At 46.6% G+C, this 13,374-nt stretch overlaps 1 protein-coding gene across 1 annotated transcript in view; it reads left to right on the forward strand.

Annotated features, from left to right (window-relative positions):
• The first annotated feature begins 5,842 nt into the window (after positions 1-5,842).
• Positions 5,843-13,374, forward strand: part of nwd1 (NACHT and WD repeat domain containing 1) — a 195,135-nt gene continuing 187,603 nt past the window's right edge. Inside the window, exons 1-2 of the mRNA XM_086008577.1 lie at positions 5,843-5,916; positions 6,270-6,460. Coding sequence (XP_085864703.1) covers positions 6,343-6,460 — 118 coding nt within the window. The 5' untranslated portion in view covers positions 5,843-5,916; positions 6,270-6,342. The remainder of the gene's footprint in view (positions 5,917-6,269; positions 6,461-13,374) is intronic.

Here is a 13,374-nt window from a genome sequence, read left to right on the forward strand (position 1 = left end):
AGTGATTCACTGTCGGAGGGGCAGTGTTGAGGGAGCGCTGCACTGTCAGAGGGTCAGTGCTGATGGAGCACAGCACTGTTGGAGGGGCAGTACTGTCAGAGTGCTGCACTGTCGGAGGAGCTGTATTGCGGGAGTGCTGCTCTCTCGGAGGGGCAGTACCGAGGGAGCGCTGCACTGTTGGAAATGCAGTACAGATGGAGCACTGCACTGTCGGAGGGGCATTACTGAGGGAGCACTGCACTGTCGGGGGGCAGAACTGAGGGAGCGCTGCACTGTCAGAGGGGCAGTATCGAGGGAGCACTGCACTGTCGGAGAGGTATTACTGAGGGAGCACTGCACTGCTGTTTGTGGGAGCTTGCTGTGCATAAATATGCTGCAGCATTTCCTAATTTACAAAAGTGACTACACTTCAAAAGTACATCATTAGCGGTGAATCACTTGGGACATCTTGAGGTCATGAAAGGAGCTATAGAAATGTAAGTTCTTTCTATTTTTCTTTCTCTGTCTGAATCTTCTTGTGTGTGTATCATGTATGCTATTCATCTAGTGTCATGTTTGAGCCTGGCCCCCTCTCCCCATTTAAAGCTTCCTTCAAGATTCCAGTTTTCATCCCAGAAAGCAAATCCTATGTCAAAAGCTGTGTGTGGGCAGGATTTGCCTTTACCTGGTCCACACCAGGCCTTGTACGTAGTTTTTGTGGATCTGTGTGTGATAGGTGAAGCTAGTGGACTCTGTCCGGCATGTTTCGGGGCCTGAGGTGTATTGTCTTCACATTCAGTATTCAACAAAGTTACCAGGTTTTCTTTTTATGTGTTGAGAGTTGATAAAGACTTGTATTTCTATAGCGCCTTTCACAACCCAAGGGCTTCCCAAAATGCTTTATAGCCAATGAAGTGCTTTTGAAGTGGAGTCACTGTTGTTATGTAGCAAACACAGCAGCCAATTTGTGCACAGCAAGCTCCCACAAACAGCAATATGATAATGACCAGATGATCTGTATTTAGTGATGTTGGTTGAGGGATAAATATTGGCCAGGGTCATAAATCGCAACTTCTACAAGAAGTAACTCAGGAAGTTCTACTGAACGGCCAGCTGAGGGTGCCGCCCGAGGAGTATAAATACTAGGGCGTGGGCCCAGCTTGGCCAGAGACAGTCTGGAAACAGGAAGCTAGTGGCTACTAACTAGACCTCCATGTTTTGTTACAAGTCGATTAAAGCCTTGTTTTATGTACAACCAAGTGCGTCGTGAGTCTTTATTACATCAGCCAGGAGGCTGTAATGAGGGAGGCTGTATGAAGATCCCAGCTCTTCATGCAGTGTTGCTGTGACCCTCTCTGAAGATCTCTTACACGTTAGCATGTACACTGCCGGACACTTTCCTCCATCCTGCATTATTGGCGAACACTGGGGTGTCATAGAAACATAGAAACATCGAAGATAGGAGCAGGAGTAGGCCATTCGGCCCCTCGAGACTGCTCCGCCATTCAATGAGATCATGGCTGATCATCCAAATTCAGTACCCTGTCCCTGCTTTCTCCCCATATCCCTTGATCCCTTTAGCCTTAAGAAATATATCTAACTCCTTCTTGAATATATTTAATGAATTGGCCTCTATGGTCTTCTGTGGTAGAGAATTCCACAGGTTCACCACTCTCTGGGTGAAGAAATTCCTCCTCATCTCTGTCCTAAATGGCTTACCCCTTATCCTTAGACTGTGACCCCTGGTTCTGGACTCCGCCGCCATCGGGAACATCCTTCCTGCATCTAGTCTGTCTAGTCCTGTTAGAATTTTATAAGTTTAAATGAGATCCCCTCTCATTCTTCGAAACTCCAGCAAGTATAAGCCCAATCGACCCAATCTCTCCTCATATGTCATTCCTGCCATCCCAGGTATCAGGTTGGTGAATCTTCGCTGCACTCCCTCCATGGCAAGAACGTCCTTCCTCAGGTAAGGTGACCAAAACTGCACACAATACTCAAGATGTGGTCTCACCAAGGTCCTGTACAACTGCAGCAAGACACCCTTGTTCCTGTACTGAAACCCTCTCGCTACGAAGGCCAACATACCACTTGCCTTCTTAACCACCTGCTGCACCTGCATGCTTACCTTCAGCGACTGGTGCACAAGGACACCCAGGTCTCGTTGCACTTCCCCTTCTCCCAATCTATTGCCATTCAGATAATAATCTGCCTTCCTGTTTTTGACACCAAAGTGGATAACATTGCATTTATCCACATTATATTGCATCTGCCATGCTTCTGCCCAATCACCTAACCTGTCCAAATCATACTGGAGTTTCTCGGCATCCTCCTCACAGCACAGACGCCCACCCAACTTTGTGTCCTCTGCAAACTTGGAGATCTTACATCTAGTTCCCTCGTCTAGATCATTAATATATATTGTGAATAGCTGGGGTCCAAGGACCGATCTCTGCGGTACCCCACTAGTCACTGCCTGCCGAGTGCCTTCTGAGTAGAAAAAGACCCGTTTATTCCAACTCTTTGCTTTCTGTCTGCCAACCAGTTCTCTATCCAAGTCAATACCTTGCCCCCAATCCCATGTGCCTTAACTTTACATGCTAATCTCTTAAGCGGGACCTTATCGAACGCCTTTTGAAAGTCCAAATACACCACATCCACTGGTTCACCCTTATCTATTTTACCAGTTACATCCTCAAAAAATTCCAGTAGATTAGTCAAGCACGATTTACCCTTTGTAAATCCATGTTGACTTTGTCCGATCCGGTCACTGTTTTCCAAGTGCTCTGCTATTACATCTTTTATAATGGACTCTAGCATTTTCCCCACTACCGATGTCAGGCTTACCAGTCTGTAATTCCCCATTTTCTCTCTACCACCTTTTTTGAATAGTGGGGTAACATTAGCTACCCTCCAATCCATGGGTACTGTTCCAGAGTCTATCGAATTTTGGAAGATGACCAGCAATGCATCTACTATTTCTAGGGCCACTTCCTTAAGCACTATAGGATGTAGATTATCAGGCCCTGGGGATTTATCGGCATTCAATCCCGTCAATTTCCCTAACACCATTTCCCTACAAATACTGATTTCTTTCAGTTCCTCCCTTTCATTAGACCCTATGTTCCCCGACATCTCTGGGCGGTTATTTGTGTCCTCCTTTGTGAAGACAGAACCAAAGTATGTATTTTATTGGTCTGCCATTTCTTTGTTCCCCATTATACGTTCCCCTGATTCTGACTGCAAGGGACCTACGCTTGACTTCACCAATCTTTTTCTCTTCACATATCTATAAAAGCTTTTACAGTCAGTTTTTATGTTCCCTGCAAGTTTACTCTCATACTCTATTTTTCCCCTCTTAATTAATCCCTTTGTCCTCCTTTGTTGAATCCTAAACTGCTCCCAATCCTCAGGTTTACTGCTTTATCTGGCCAATTTATATGTCCTCTCCTTGGATCTTATGCTATCCCTAATTTCCCTTGTTAGCCACGGTTGAGTTCATCCATGCGATCTTTGAATGTTTGCCATTGCCTATCCACCATCAACCATTTGAGCGCCATTCCCCAATCAATCCTACCCTTCTCGGGCCTCATACCATCGTAGTTTCCTTTATTTAAATTCAGGACTCTAGTCTCTGAGTCAACTACTTCACTCTCCATCTTAATGAAGGATTCTATCATATTATGATTGCTCCGACCCAAGGGGCCTCGCACCAGATTGCTAATTAATCCTTTCTCATTACATAATACCCAGTCCAAGATGGCCTGATCTCTAGTTGGTTCCTCGACATATTGATCCAGGAAACCATCCCGTAAACACTCCAGGAATTCCTCCTCCACAGTATTGTTACTAATTTGGTTAGCCCAATCTATATGTAGATTAAAGTCACCCATGATAACTGCTGTGCCCTTATTGCACGCTTCTCTAATTTCCCTTTTAATGCCATCCCCAACCTCCGCATTACTGTTTGGAGGTCTATATACCACTCCCACTAACGTTTTCTGCCCATTGGTATTTCTCAGTTCTACCCATACAGATTCCACATCATCAGAGCTAATATCCTTCCTTACAATTGTGTTAATCCCCTCTTTAACCAGCAATGCCACCCCACCTCCTTTTCCTTTTTGCCTATCTTTCCTTAATATTGAATGCCCCTGGATGTTGAGTTCCCAGCTGTGGCCACCCTGGAGCCATGTTTCCATAATCCCAATCATATCATATTCATTTACCTCTATTTGCGCAGCTAATTCATCCACCTTATTATGAATGTTCCTCGCATTAAGACACAAAGCCTTCAGGCTTGTTTTTTTATCGCTCTTAGACCTTTTAGAATTATTATTTACTGTGGCCATGTTTGATTTAAACCCTTGATTTCTCTGACTGCCACCTTTGTTTTTCTCCTTCCTGTCTTTTGCTTTTATCCTTGTTTCCCTCTCCTCTGTCTCCCTGCTCAGGTTCCCAACCCCCTGCCATTTTAGTTTAAACCCTCCCCCAGAGCACTAGCAAACACTCCCCCTAGGACATCGGTCCCAGCCCTGCCCAGGTGCAAACCGTCCGGTTTGTACTGGTCCCACCTCCCCCAGAACCAGTTCCAATGTCCTAGGAATTTGAATCCCTCCCCCTTGCACCATTCCTCTAGCCATGTATTCATCTGAAATATCCTTCTATTTCTACTCTGACTAGCACGTGGCACTGGTAGCAATCCTGAGATTACTACCTTTGAGGTCCTATTTTTAATTTACCTCCTAACTCCCTATATTCAGCTTTTAGGACCTCATCCCATTTTTTACCTATATCGTTGGTAACTATATGCACCACGACAACTGGCTGTTCACCCTCCCCTTCCAAAATGTTCTGTAGCCACTCTGAGACATCCTTGACCCTTGCACCAGGGAGGCAACACACCATCCTGGAGTCTCGTTTGTGGCCGCAGAAACGCCTATCTATTCCCCTTACAATAGAACCTCTATTACTATAGCTCTACCCCTCTTTTTCCTCCCATCCTGTGTCCTTGGATCTCTGTAACTGAGAATGAACAGGATCCTCCCGACTCACCAGTTGTCACGGGGAAAGTTAATCTTCAGTGTTTGTACCAGGTATCCAGAGGCAGAACAAAACACAGCAACAATATGCTTACTGCTTTAAAGGTTGAAAGACTGTGTATAATTAGAGCTGAGTGAACTCTTTATTTTTCTTGGCAACAACTGAGGGTTTAAATCTCAATATAGCAGCATTAAAGGGGCAGTGTCTTCATGACAAAAGCTGGGCAAATGTCTTTTTGGACTGGGGGAGTGGGAACGGGCAAGGCATGCCATTTTTATCATGTGGCAGCACACGCAGTGATGCGGTTTGATGCGACTGATGCCACTACAGTTTAAAAGTTTTAACAAGAATCTTCATGAAGACAGTGCCCCTTTAATGTGGAGGGCGAGAGACTGAGTAAATCCTTGTTCCGTCCTCCTTTAGTTTCACTAATATTTTCTGTTCCTTAACATGGGTTGCGATGGTCCGGGTCCTTCCTGGTGTCTGTCACTCAGTTAATCACTGGACGCCCTCAAAATAAAATGTAACAGTAACAAGTGCAATGTTTTGTGTGCTTTCTGTGTGGGAGAGACTGTGAGCAGAGGTACAAAACCCTTGAGGCTTTCAGTGCGATGGATGGTGCAGTAATGGTCACTACAAGTATCAGTGTTGACAGCACTCACGTTGTAATTAAGCCCAGAATTATAGAGCTCCCGGTATTACTGCTCCAGGCTCCGGTTAACAGGAAGAATCTCTCTGTTTCCCAAGTGTCACCTGGCATCCGCTCAGACGTGAAAACAAGTTGGTTGTCAAGGTGATGCCTTTCCTGTCTGAGGATAAACAGACACGTGAGATTGCAGCTCTCAGTCTGCATACGGAGCTGATTCAGGAGACGGGTGAAGATAAAGGGAGAGGGTAAGGGAGGCTTAGAAGGGAGTGAAGAATAAAGAGGGTAAGTGAGGGCAGGACTGCAGGAGTGAAGGAGCAGGCAGAGGGAAGCGCTATAGTTCTACTGACTGAGGCACACTGCGAGCAGATAATGTTTAAAGAACACAATCAGAGTTGGAAACAGAAATCAAAGCACATAAATTTATTTTTGAAGAGAGACTGAGGAGACAAAAAAGGCCAAGAGAAAAGGGCAGAGACAGGCTGTCAGAGAAATGGGAGAAAGACAAGGAACATTGTTGGCCGCAAAATAAACAGAATGAAGGAATGAAAGAATTAAATTGCATTTATTTCTACATCTCCTTTTGTCACTGTTCAAACAGATCAGAACAAGGTCTACACGGATAGAGAAGGATTGGCGGGACAGCCTGGCGTGTTGAGTTGTCTCCCAACAGGATGAAGGCTGGGATGTTGCGCGCTGATCATCGACAAGCCCTACTCCAGGGGAAGCCCACCAACCTCCCAGTGGACCAGTCCAACGTGGTCCGTGTGTTCATCAGCTCCACATTCACAGGTTCAGTACACAACAACTGCTCCTCTTGTCTGTCATGCTTTAAATGAAGTAGAGAGTAGAGGCACCCACTGGCGGCTGTACTGAGCCAAGGAGACCATGAGGTGCCAAGGTTCAATCCCCGGGCTGTGCCGAGTTAGCTAAACTCAGTTGCAACCACAGTAGGGAATCAACATCTGGCTTCACTTCCAGTGATAGGGAGAGAGGCAGAATCTCTGCTCCCCATCACTATACAGTGACATTAATAGGAAATGTGCGGACTCCGTGGGTGAGTATCCTGCTGTTACTCACAGTCCAGGCCACCTGGAGTGAGGTAGCAGAGTCAAGTGAGATGGTGTGTGTGGTGTATGTAACCTGTTCCACCTTAAGAGAACTACTTTAGGAGATGTACTACTTTCTCTTGGCTGCTGTATACTGTAATACCGGTGGTGACCACCGATGTGCTGTGTAAGGATTTGCTGGGCAGTTCAGCCCTGACCTCCGAATAGTAAAGACCTGTTAAAAGTTATTCTTGTTGTCTGTGTCCAGTGATTGATCCTAAACATGCTTGAGACACACAGGCTCAACAGTGGCGACGAGTCCGATCTTACCCTGCGGCAGTTTTACATCCAAGGTAGCTTCGTCCTCAGAACGGGCGTCGAGAAGAGGCATCCGCCCTCATCATCCTGCTGAGCACCATCGCACGGGAGGCATCGAGAACCCGGGTTAAAAAGAAAAAGAATTCTGACCACGAAGCCCTCCATCAGCGACAGGCAGTGATCATCCCTTCTACCACGGTGGTGGGTAAGCCGATCAGCGACACGAGCAGAAAGTCGGCCACGTTGGCTGTGGAGTAGGGGAGGGAAAACGGAGGAATAAGGGCAGAGAGCTCGACCACGGCCGGTAGAAAGGGCCGGGCTGCAATCAAGGCCGAGAGGCGCAGCGACTGGGGCAGCTTAAGGCTCGAGAGCCACGGAGAACTCAAACGCAGCCGGTGTACAGGACCGGGCTGCAAGCGGGGCTGCGAGGCAAAGCAGCGTCGGGGAGTTGAGAAGCTTAAGGCACGAGAGCCGCGGAGAATTCAAATGCAGCCGGTGTAAAGGACCGGGCTGCAAGCGGGGCTGCGAGGCAAAGCAGCGTCGGGGAGGCGAGAACGGCAGCAGCAAGGCAATCGCCATTGCAGCCAGCGGGGGAAGAAGACGAGCGCGGGAAGCCGCCATTTTGAGAAAAAGAATTTTTTTTTAAAAAGATTGCAAGGATGCCTAAACATGGGAGCATTAATACCTTTGATAGCGATATCGAAGATTGGACCACGTATGTAGAATGCATGGAAGTGTATTGTAAAGCAAATAAGGTACCAAATGATGAGAAAGCACTAACCTTATTAAGCTCAATGGGTGCGAAAACATACGGGCTATTGAAGCACCTTCTATCACCAAATAAACCGCCGGATCAGACTTTCACGAATATTGTTACTGTCCTGAAAGATCATTTAAACCCCACGCCGCTGATGATAGCGGAACGATTTAAATTTTACAGAAGAACGCAGCTGAAAGATGAAAGCAACGCTGAATTTTTAATTGAACTGCGTAAGCTAGCAAAGTACTGTCAGTTTGGAACAGGACTAGCAGATGCGCTGAGAGATAAATTTGTGTGTGGATTGTTGAAAGAAGGAACACAAAAGCGACTGCTTGAGTAGAATGAGCTTACGCTTGATAAAGCTGTCACTATTGCAGCATCGCACGAAGCCGCAGCGAGAGGCACTGCGGAAATGCAGCTACGGTCACCGGAACTCACAACCAATCAAATGGTCTTGAGTACAGTAAAATGTTATCGTTGTGGAAAGACAACGCACGATCAGAACCAGTGCTGGTTCAAAAATCAGGAATGCAGAAAATGTGGCAGGCTTGGTCACATAGCTAAAGTATGCCGGTCAGGAAAGAAGACCAGCAACAAAAAGTCACCGCAGGACAAGTACAGAAAGGTACACAAGGTGACAGAGAACAGTTCGAATGAACAGAAGTCAGATTCAGACTCCAGCAGTAATGAACTGGGTAGTCTAAGAGTACACAATGTTGGTAAGGAAGCAGACCTCCAAACAATTTGGGTCACACTTCAGATAGCAGGAGTCCAAGTGAAGATGGAATTGGACACTGGATCGGCATTGACGGTCATGAATAAGAAAGATTACAAAAGGTTATTCCCACATATTCCCCGACGGGATACGGAGATTGTATTGAAAACATACACGGGGCAAAGAGTATACCCCATCGGGAAGATAGAGGTAAAGGTGGTCCACAAGGGCAAAGAAAGCCGAGGAATGGACTTATATGTGCTACCTGAGGGAGGTCCACCACTACTGGGACGGGAGTGGATTAGGAAAATAAATATGGACTGGCATTCCTTAAAAGCACTAACGGTAGATTCCGGTACAAAAGATGTCAAACCTAAACGATTGTCCAGAATATTGGACGATGCTAAAGAGGTGTTCCAACAGGGACTGGGAACACTGAGAGGAATTACGGCAAACATCAAGGTTGAAGAACATGCAAACCCGAAATTTTTCAAAGCCAGACCGGTACCTTATGCAATACGACCTGCTGTGGAAGCTGAGCTGGAATGGCTAGAACGTTCAGGAGTACTGTCTAAGGTAGACTGGAGTGAGTGGGCCACACCCATTGTCCCCGTCATGAAGCGTTCATCGAGCAACAAGCCGGGGGAACCGGGGAAGGTTCGCATCTGTGGAGATTTCAAGATCACTGTTAATCCGGTGCTTCACACGGTGCAGTATCTGCTTCCGTGGATTGACGATATCTTCGCTTCGTTGTCTGGCGGGAAACACTTCACCAAGATAGACCTGGCGCAGGCGTACTTACAGATGGAAGTTGAGGAAGGGTCACGCCAGTATCTCACGATCAACACGCATAGAGGCTTGTACCGGTATAATAAACTGGTTTTTGGAGTGGCATCAGCTCCAGCAATTTGGCAGAGGGCCATGGAGCAGGTATTACAGGGAATTCCAGGTACACAATGTTACCTGGATGATATTCTGATTACAGGAGATGATGACGAGGAACACCTTGCAAACTTGGAACTGGTGCTCACCAGATTGAAAGAATATGGTCTTCGAGTTAATCGCCAGAAATGTGAATTCTTTCAGAAGCGGATCTCGTACTGTGGTCATGTCATTGACCAGGAGGGGCTTCATAAGTCTCCTGACAAGATCAAAGCTGTTGTGAAGGCTCCCGCTCCGGATAATGTATCCCAATTGAGGTCGTTTCTAGGGTTGATTAACTATTACCATAAGTTTCTGCCAAATTTATCCACGGTGCTGCACCCGCTGAACGCTCTTTTGCAGAAGGGAGTACCATGGAAGTGGAGCGAGGACTGTAAGAGGGCCTTTCGCGAAAGCAAGGCATTGATCACCTCAGAGGAAGTGTTGGCTCACTTCAACCCAACGCTGCCTATTCGTTTGGCTTGTGATGCTTCTCCATATGGTGTTGGGGCAGTACTCTCACACAAGTTGCCAAATGGCCAGGAGAGGCCAGTTGCATTCGCATCCAGATCATTGACCTCCGCTGAGCGCAACTATGCTCAGATAGATAGGGAGGCTCTCAGCCTTGTGTGGGGAGTAAAGAAGTTTAATCATTACCTGCAGGGCCAAAAGTTTACGCTTCTGACAGACCACCAGCCGTTGGTATCCATTTTTAACCCTAAGAAGGGTGTTTCGGTGATGACAGCACAGAGACTCCAGAGATGGTCCCTTTTCCTAGGGGCACATCAATATCAGATAGAATTCAAAAGTACAAAGCAGCATGGTAATGCTGATGGGCTGTCGCGCCTGCCACTACCTACAGAGGAGGAGGCACCGACGGTTGACCCTGTTGAGTTATTTCACTCGACCATCATCGAATGTTTATCAGTCACCAATGCAAGTATTGAAAGAGAAACCAGGAACGACCCGACACTGTCCAGGGTCTACGAAGTGACAGTGAAGGGATGGCCAGCACATGGTGATCCACTGTTACCGGCATTCTCAGCAAGACGAGAACAGCTGTCCGTCTGTCAAGGAACATTGATGTATGGAACAAGGGTGATTATTCCTCCTAAGTTAAGAGAGAGAGTTCTAAAGGAACTGCATGAAGGTCATCTGGGGGGAGTCAAGATGAAAAGCCTTGCTAGGGCTTATGTGTGGTGGCCGGGTATCGACCAACAGATAGAGGAGCTGACGAAAAGCTGCTCAGGGTGCCAAAAAGTGCAAAATGCACCTCCGATTGCACCGCTGCATCCATGGGAATGGCCTTCAACCCCATGGTAACGTGTACATATTGACTTTGCTGGTCCTTTCATGGACTCCATGTTTTTAATTGCGGTGGACGCACATTCTAAATGGCCAGAAGTGATTAAGATGACTACCACTACCTCGGAAAAGACGATCGCGGTGTTAAGAACGATATTTGCAAGAAATGGATTGCCAGAACAAATATGTTCAGACAACGGACCGCAGTTCGTGTCAGAAGAATTCCAGAGATTCATGAAGAAGAATGGGGTGAAACATTATACCTCTGCCCCATATCATCCGGCTACAAACGGGTTGGCCGAGAGATTTGTACAAACGTTCAAAAAAGCGATAAAGGCCATGAGCGAAGATCAGATTCCACTACAACACAAGGTGGACAAATTCCTACTGGCATATCGAAACACCACCCATGCAGTGACAAACCAAAGTCCTGCCATGATGTTCTATAACAGGAGGTTGCGGTCCAGGTTGGACTTGTTAAAACCAAATGTGCGGAGGGAAGTTGAAAACAAACAGTTCCAGCATATAAATAACAAGACCACTCGGAGTTTCGAAATAGGACAACCAGTGTTAGCCCGGGGTTATAAAAACGAGAAATGGCAATCTGGAACAATTCGGGCCAGACAAGGACCCCTGATGTACACGGTAGATGTTGGTGAAAATGTAATACGGCGTCATGCTGACCAACTGGTAGAATCGAGAACAAGGGTCGAACCCATGGTTACGGCAGAGACAACCGTGGAAGAAGTTAGTGAACCTGAAGCATCTACCTCAGAAGTGAATGTACCTGATGATGATGTCCAATCCCTAAGAGACCAACTAGATGAGTCACCCCAACAACGAGAATCAGAGACCCCTGAAAGGCGTTATCCAACTCGAATCAAGAGGCCTCCTCAGAGACTGAATCTTTGAACTGTTTTGCATGAAGTTGTATATATGTTATTATGTTATGTTAAATGGGGATATAACTGTTAAGCTAAAAAGGGAGGATTGTGGTGTATGTAACCTGTTCCACCTTAAGAGAACTACTTTAGGAGATGTACTACTTTCTCTTGGCTGCTGTATACTGTAATACTGGTGGTGACCACACCGGTATATAAGTGTTGTGTAAGGATTTGCTGGGCAGTTCAGCCCTGACCTCCGAATAGTAAAGACCTGTTAAAAGTTATTCTTGTTGTCTGTGTCCAGTGATTGATCCTAAACATACTTGAGACACACAGACTCAACAGTGTGGAAATACATCCCTGAAAACACCTGCCACACAGTACATTTTTCGCCTTTAGTAGTTTTGTTCTGTTGCACCTGTAAAATCGATGGGCAGATCTCCTGTCCCATTGCACCAGGTGAGGAGAGCGAGGGTGGATATTGGATATTTGATAATAGGTGGGCTATCAACCAGGTGTGGTGAGAAAAGTGTGACAGGAAGTAAATGGGAGCTTACATGACGTGCATACTTTGGTTAATGGATGTACGTACAGTGCGAACGGAGGGATAGACCCTGACAGTGATGACGAGGCAGGAATGTAACAGTTACCTACTGATGTAGAAACTGTGGCTCAGAATATTTCTTTCACCTCACTCTACCAGCTGTTGTCATTCGTTACAATACACAGCACATTCTTTACCTTCTTACTTCATTTCACAGCCGGGCCTGATTCTCCCCTCACCCAGTGTCCTCACACATCCACTTCTAACAGGGGTCACTGGACAGTGACCCAATGCTGGTTCTCCACTCTTTGACCCAGTGGCACCAAGGTCGATTGTGACAGTCCTACCCAACCCGGGATGAGATCAGCTGACACAGCACAAACTCTGGCATCTTTCTGGCCTCTGCTGAACTTTCCACAGCTCAACATTGAAGCCATCCTGTTTGATTCCCATCACAAACTCCACCCATTTATTAACCCTGATCAGTTGTGGCTCAGTGGGCAGCCCTCTTGCCTCTGAGTCAGAGGGTTGTGGGTTTAAGTCCTACTCCAGGGACCTGAGCACATAATCTAGGCTGACACTCCAGTACAGTGCTGAGGGAGTGCTGCATTGTCAAAGGTGTTGTCGTTCAGATGAGACATTAAACCGAGACCCCACCTGCCTTCTCAGTGTATGTAAATGTCTGTTTAAAGAAGAGCAGTTCTCATGGTGTCCTGATCAATATTTATTCTTCAACCGACATTACTAAAACAGATGATCTGGTCATTTATCTCATTGCTGTTTGTGGATCTTGCTGTGTGCTATTTGGCTGCACGTTTCCGACATTACAACAGTGACTACACTTCAAAAGTATTTAATCTTTTGTAAAGCGCTTTGGAACGTCCTGAGGTAATGAAAGGCACTATATAAATGCAAGTTCTTCCTTTCTGCAATTCTCTTCCTAAACCCCTCTGTCTTGCTACATATCTCCCAGCCCTCAAAAAGGTAAGTTGTTGTTTTATGGCTCAGTTCCACAGCAGGGATGGTCATACCCACTAGGTCATCGTTTCTTTATCGGCAGCTTTCGCCCACTATTACCCCCAGTGCTCATGAACCCCGAGGCTGTATTTCCAGTGCTCCCTAATTACACTGCCACCCCAATGCTCCCAGAGCTTAAGAACTCCCTCCTCAGTGCCCCCCGGTCCTGAGATCCTCTCGCAGTGATCCCAGA

This window comes from Somniosus microcephalus, chromosome 16 (genome assembly GCF_052327205.1).
Source record: "Somniosus microcephalus isolate GS21.2 chromosome 16, FLI_Smic_1.0, whole genome shotgun sequence".
Classification (NCBI taxonomy): Eukaryota; Metazoa; Chordata; class Chondrichthyes; order Squaliformes; family Somniosidae; genus Somniosus; species Somniosus microcephalus.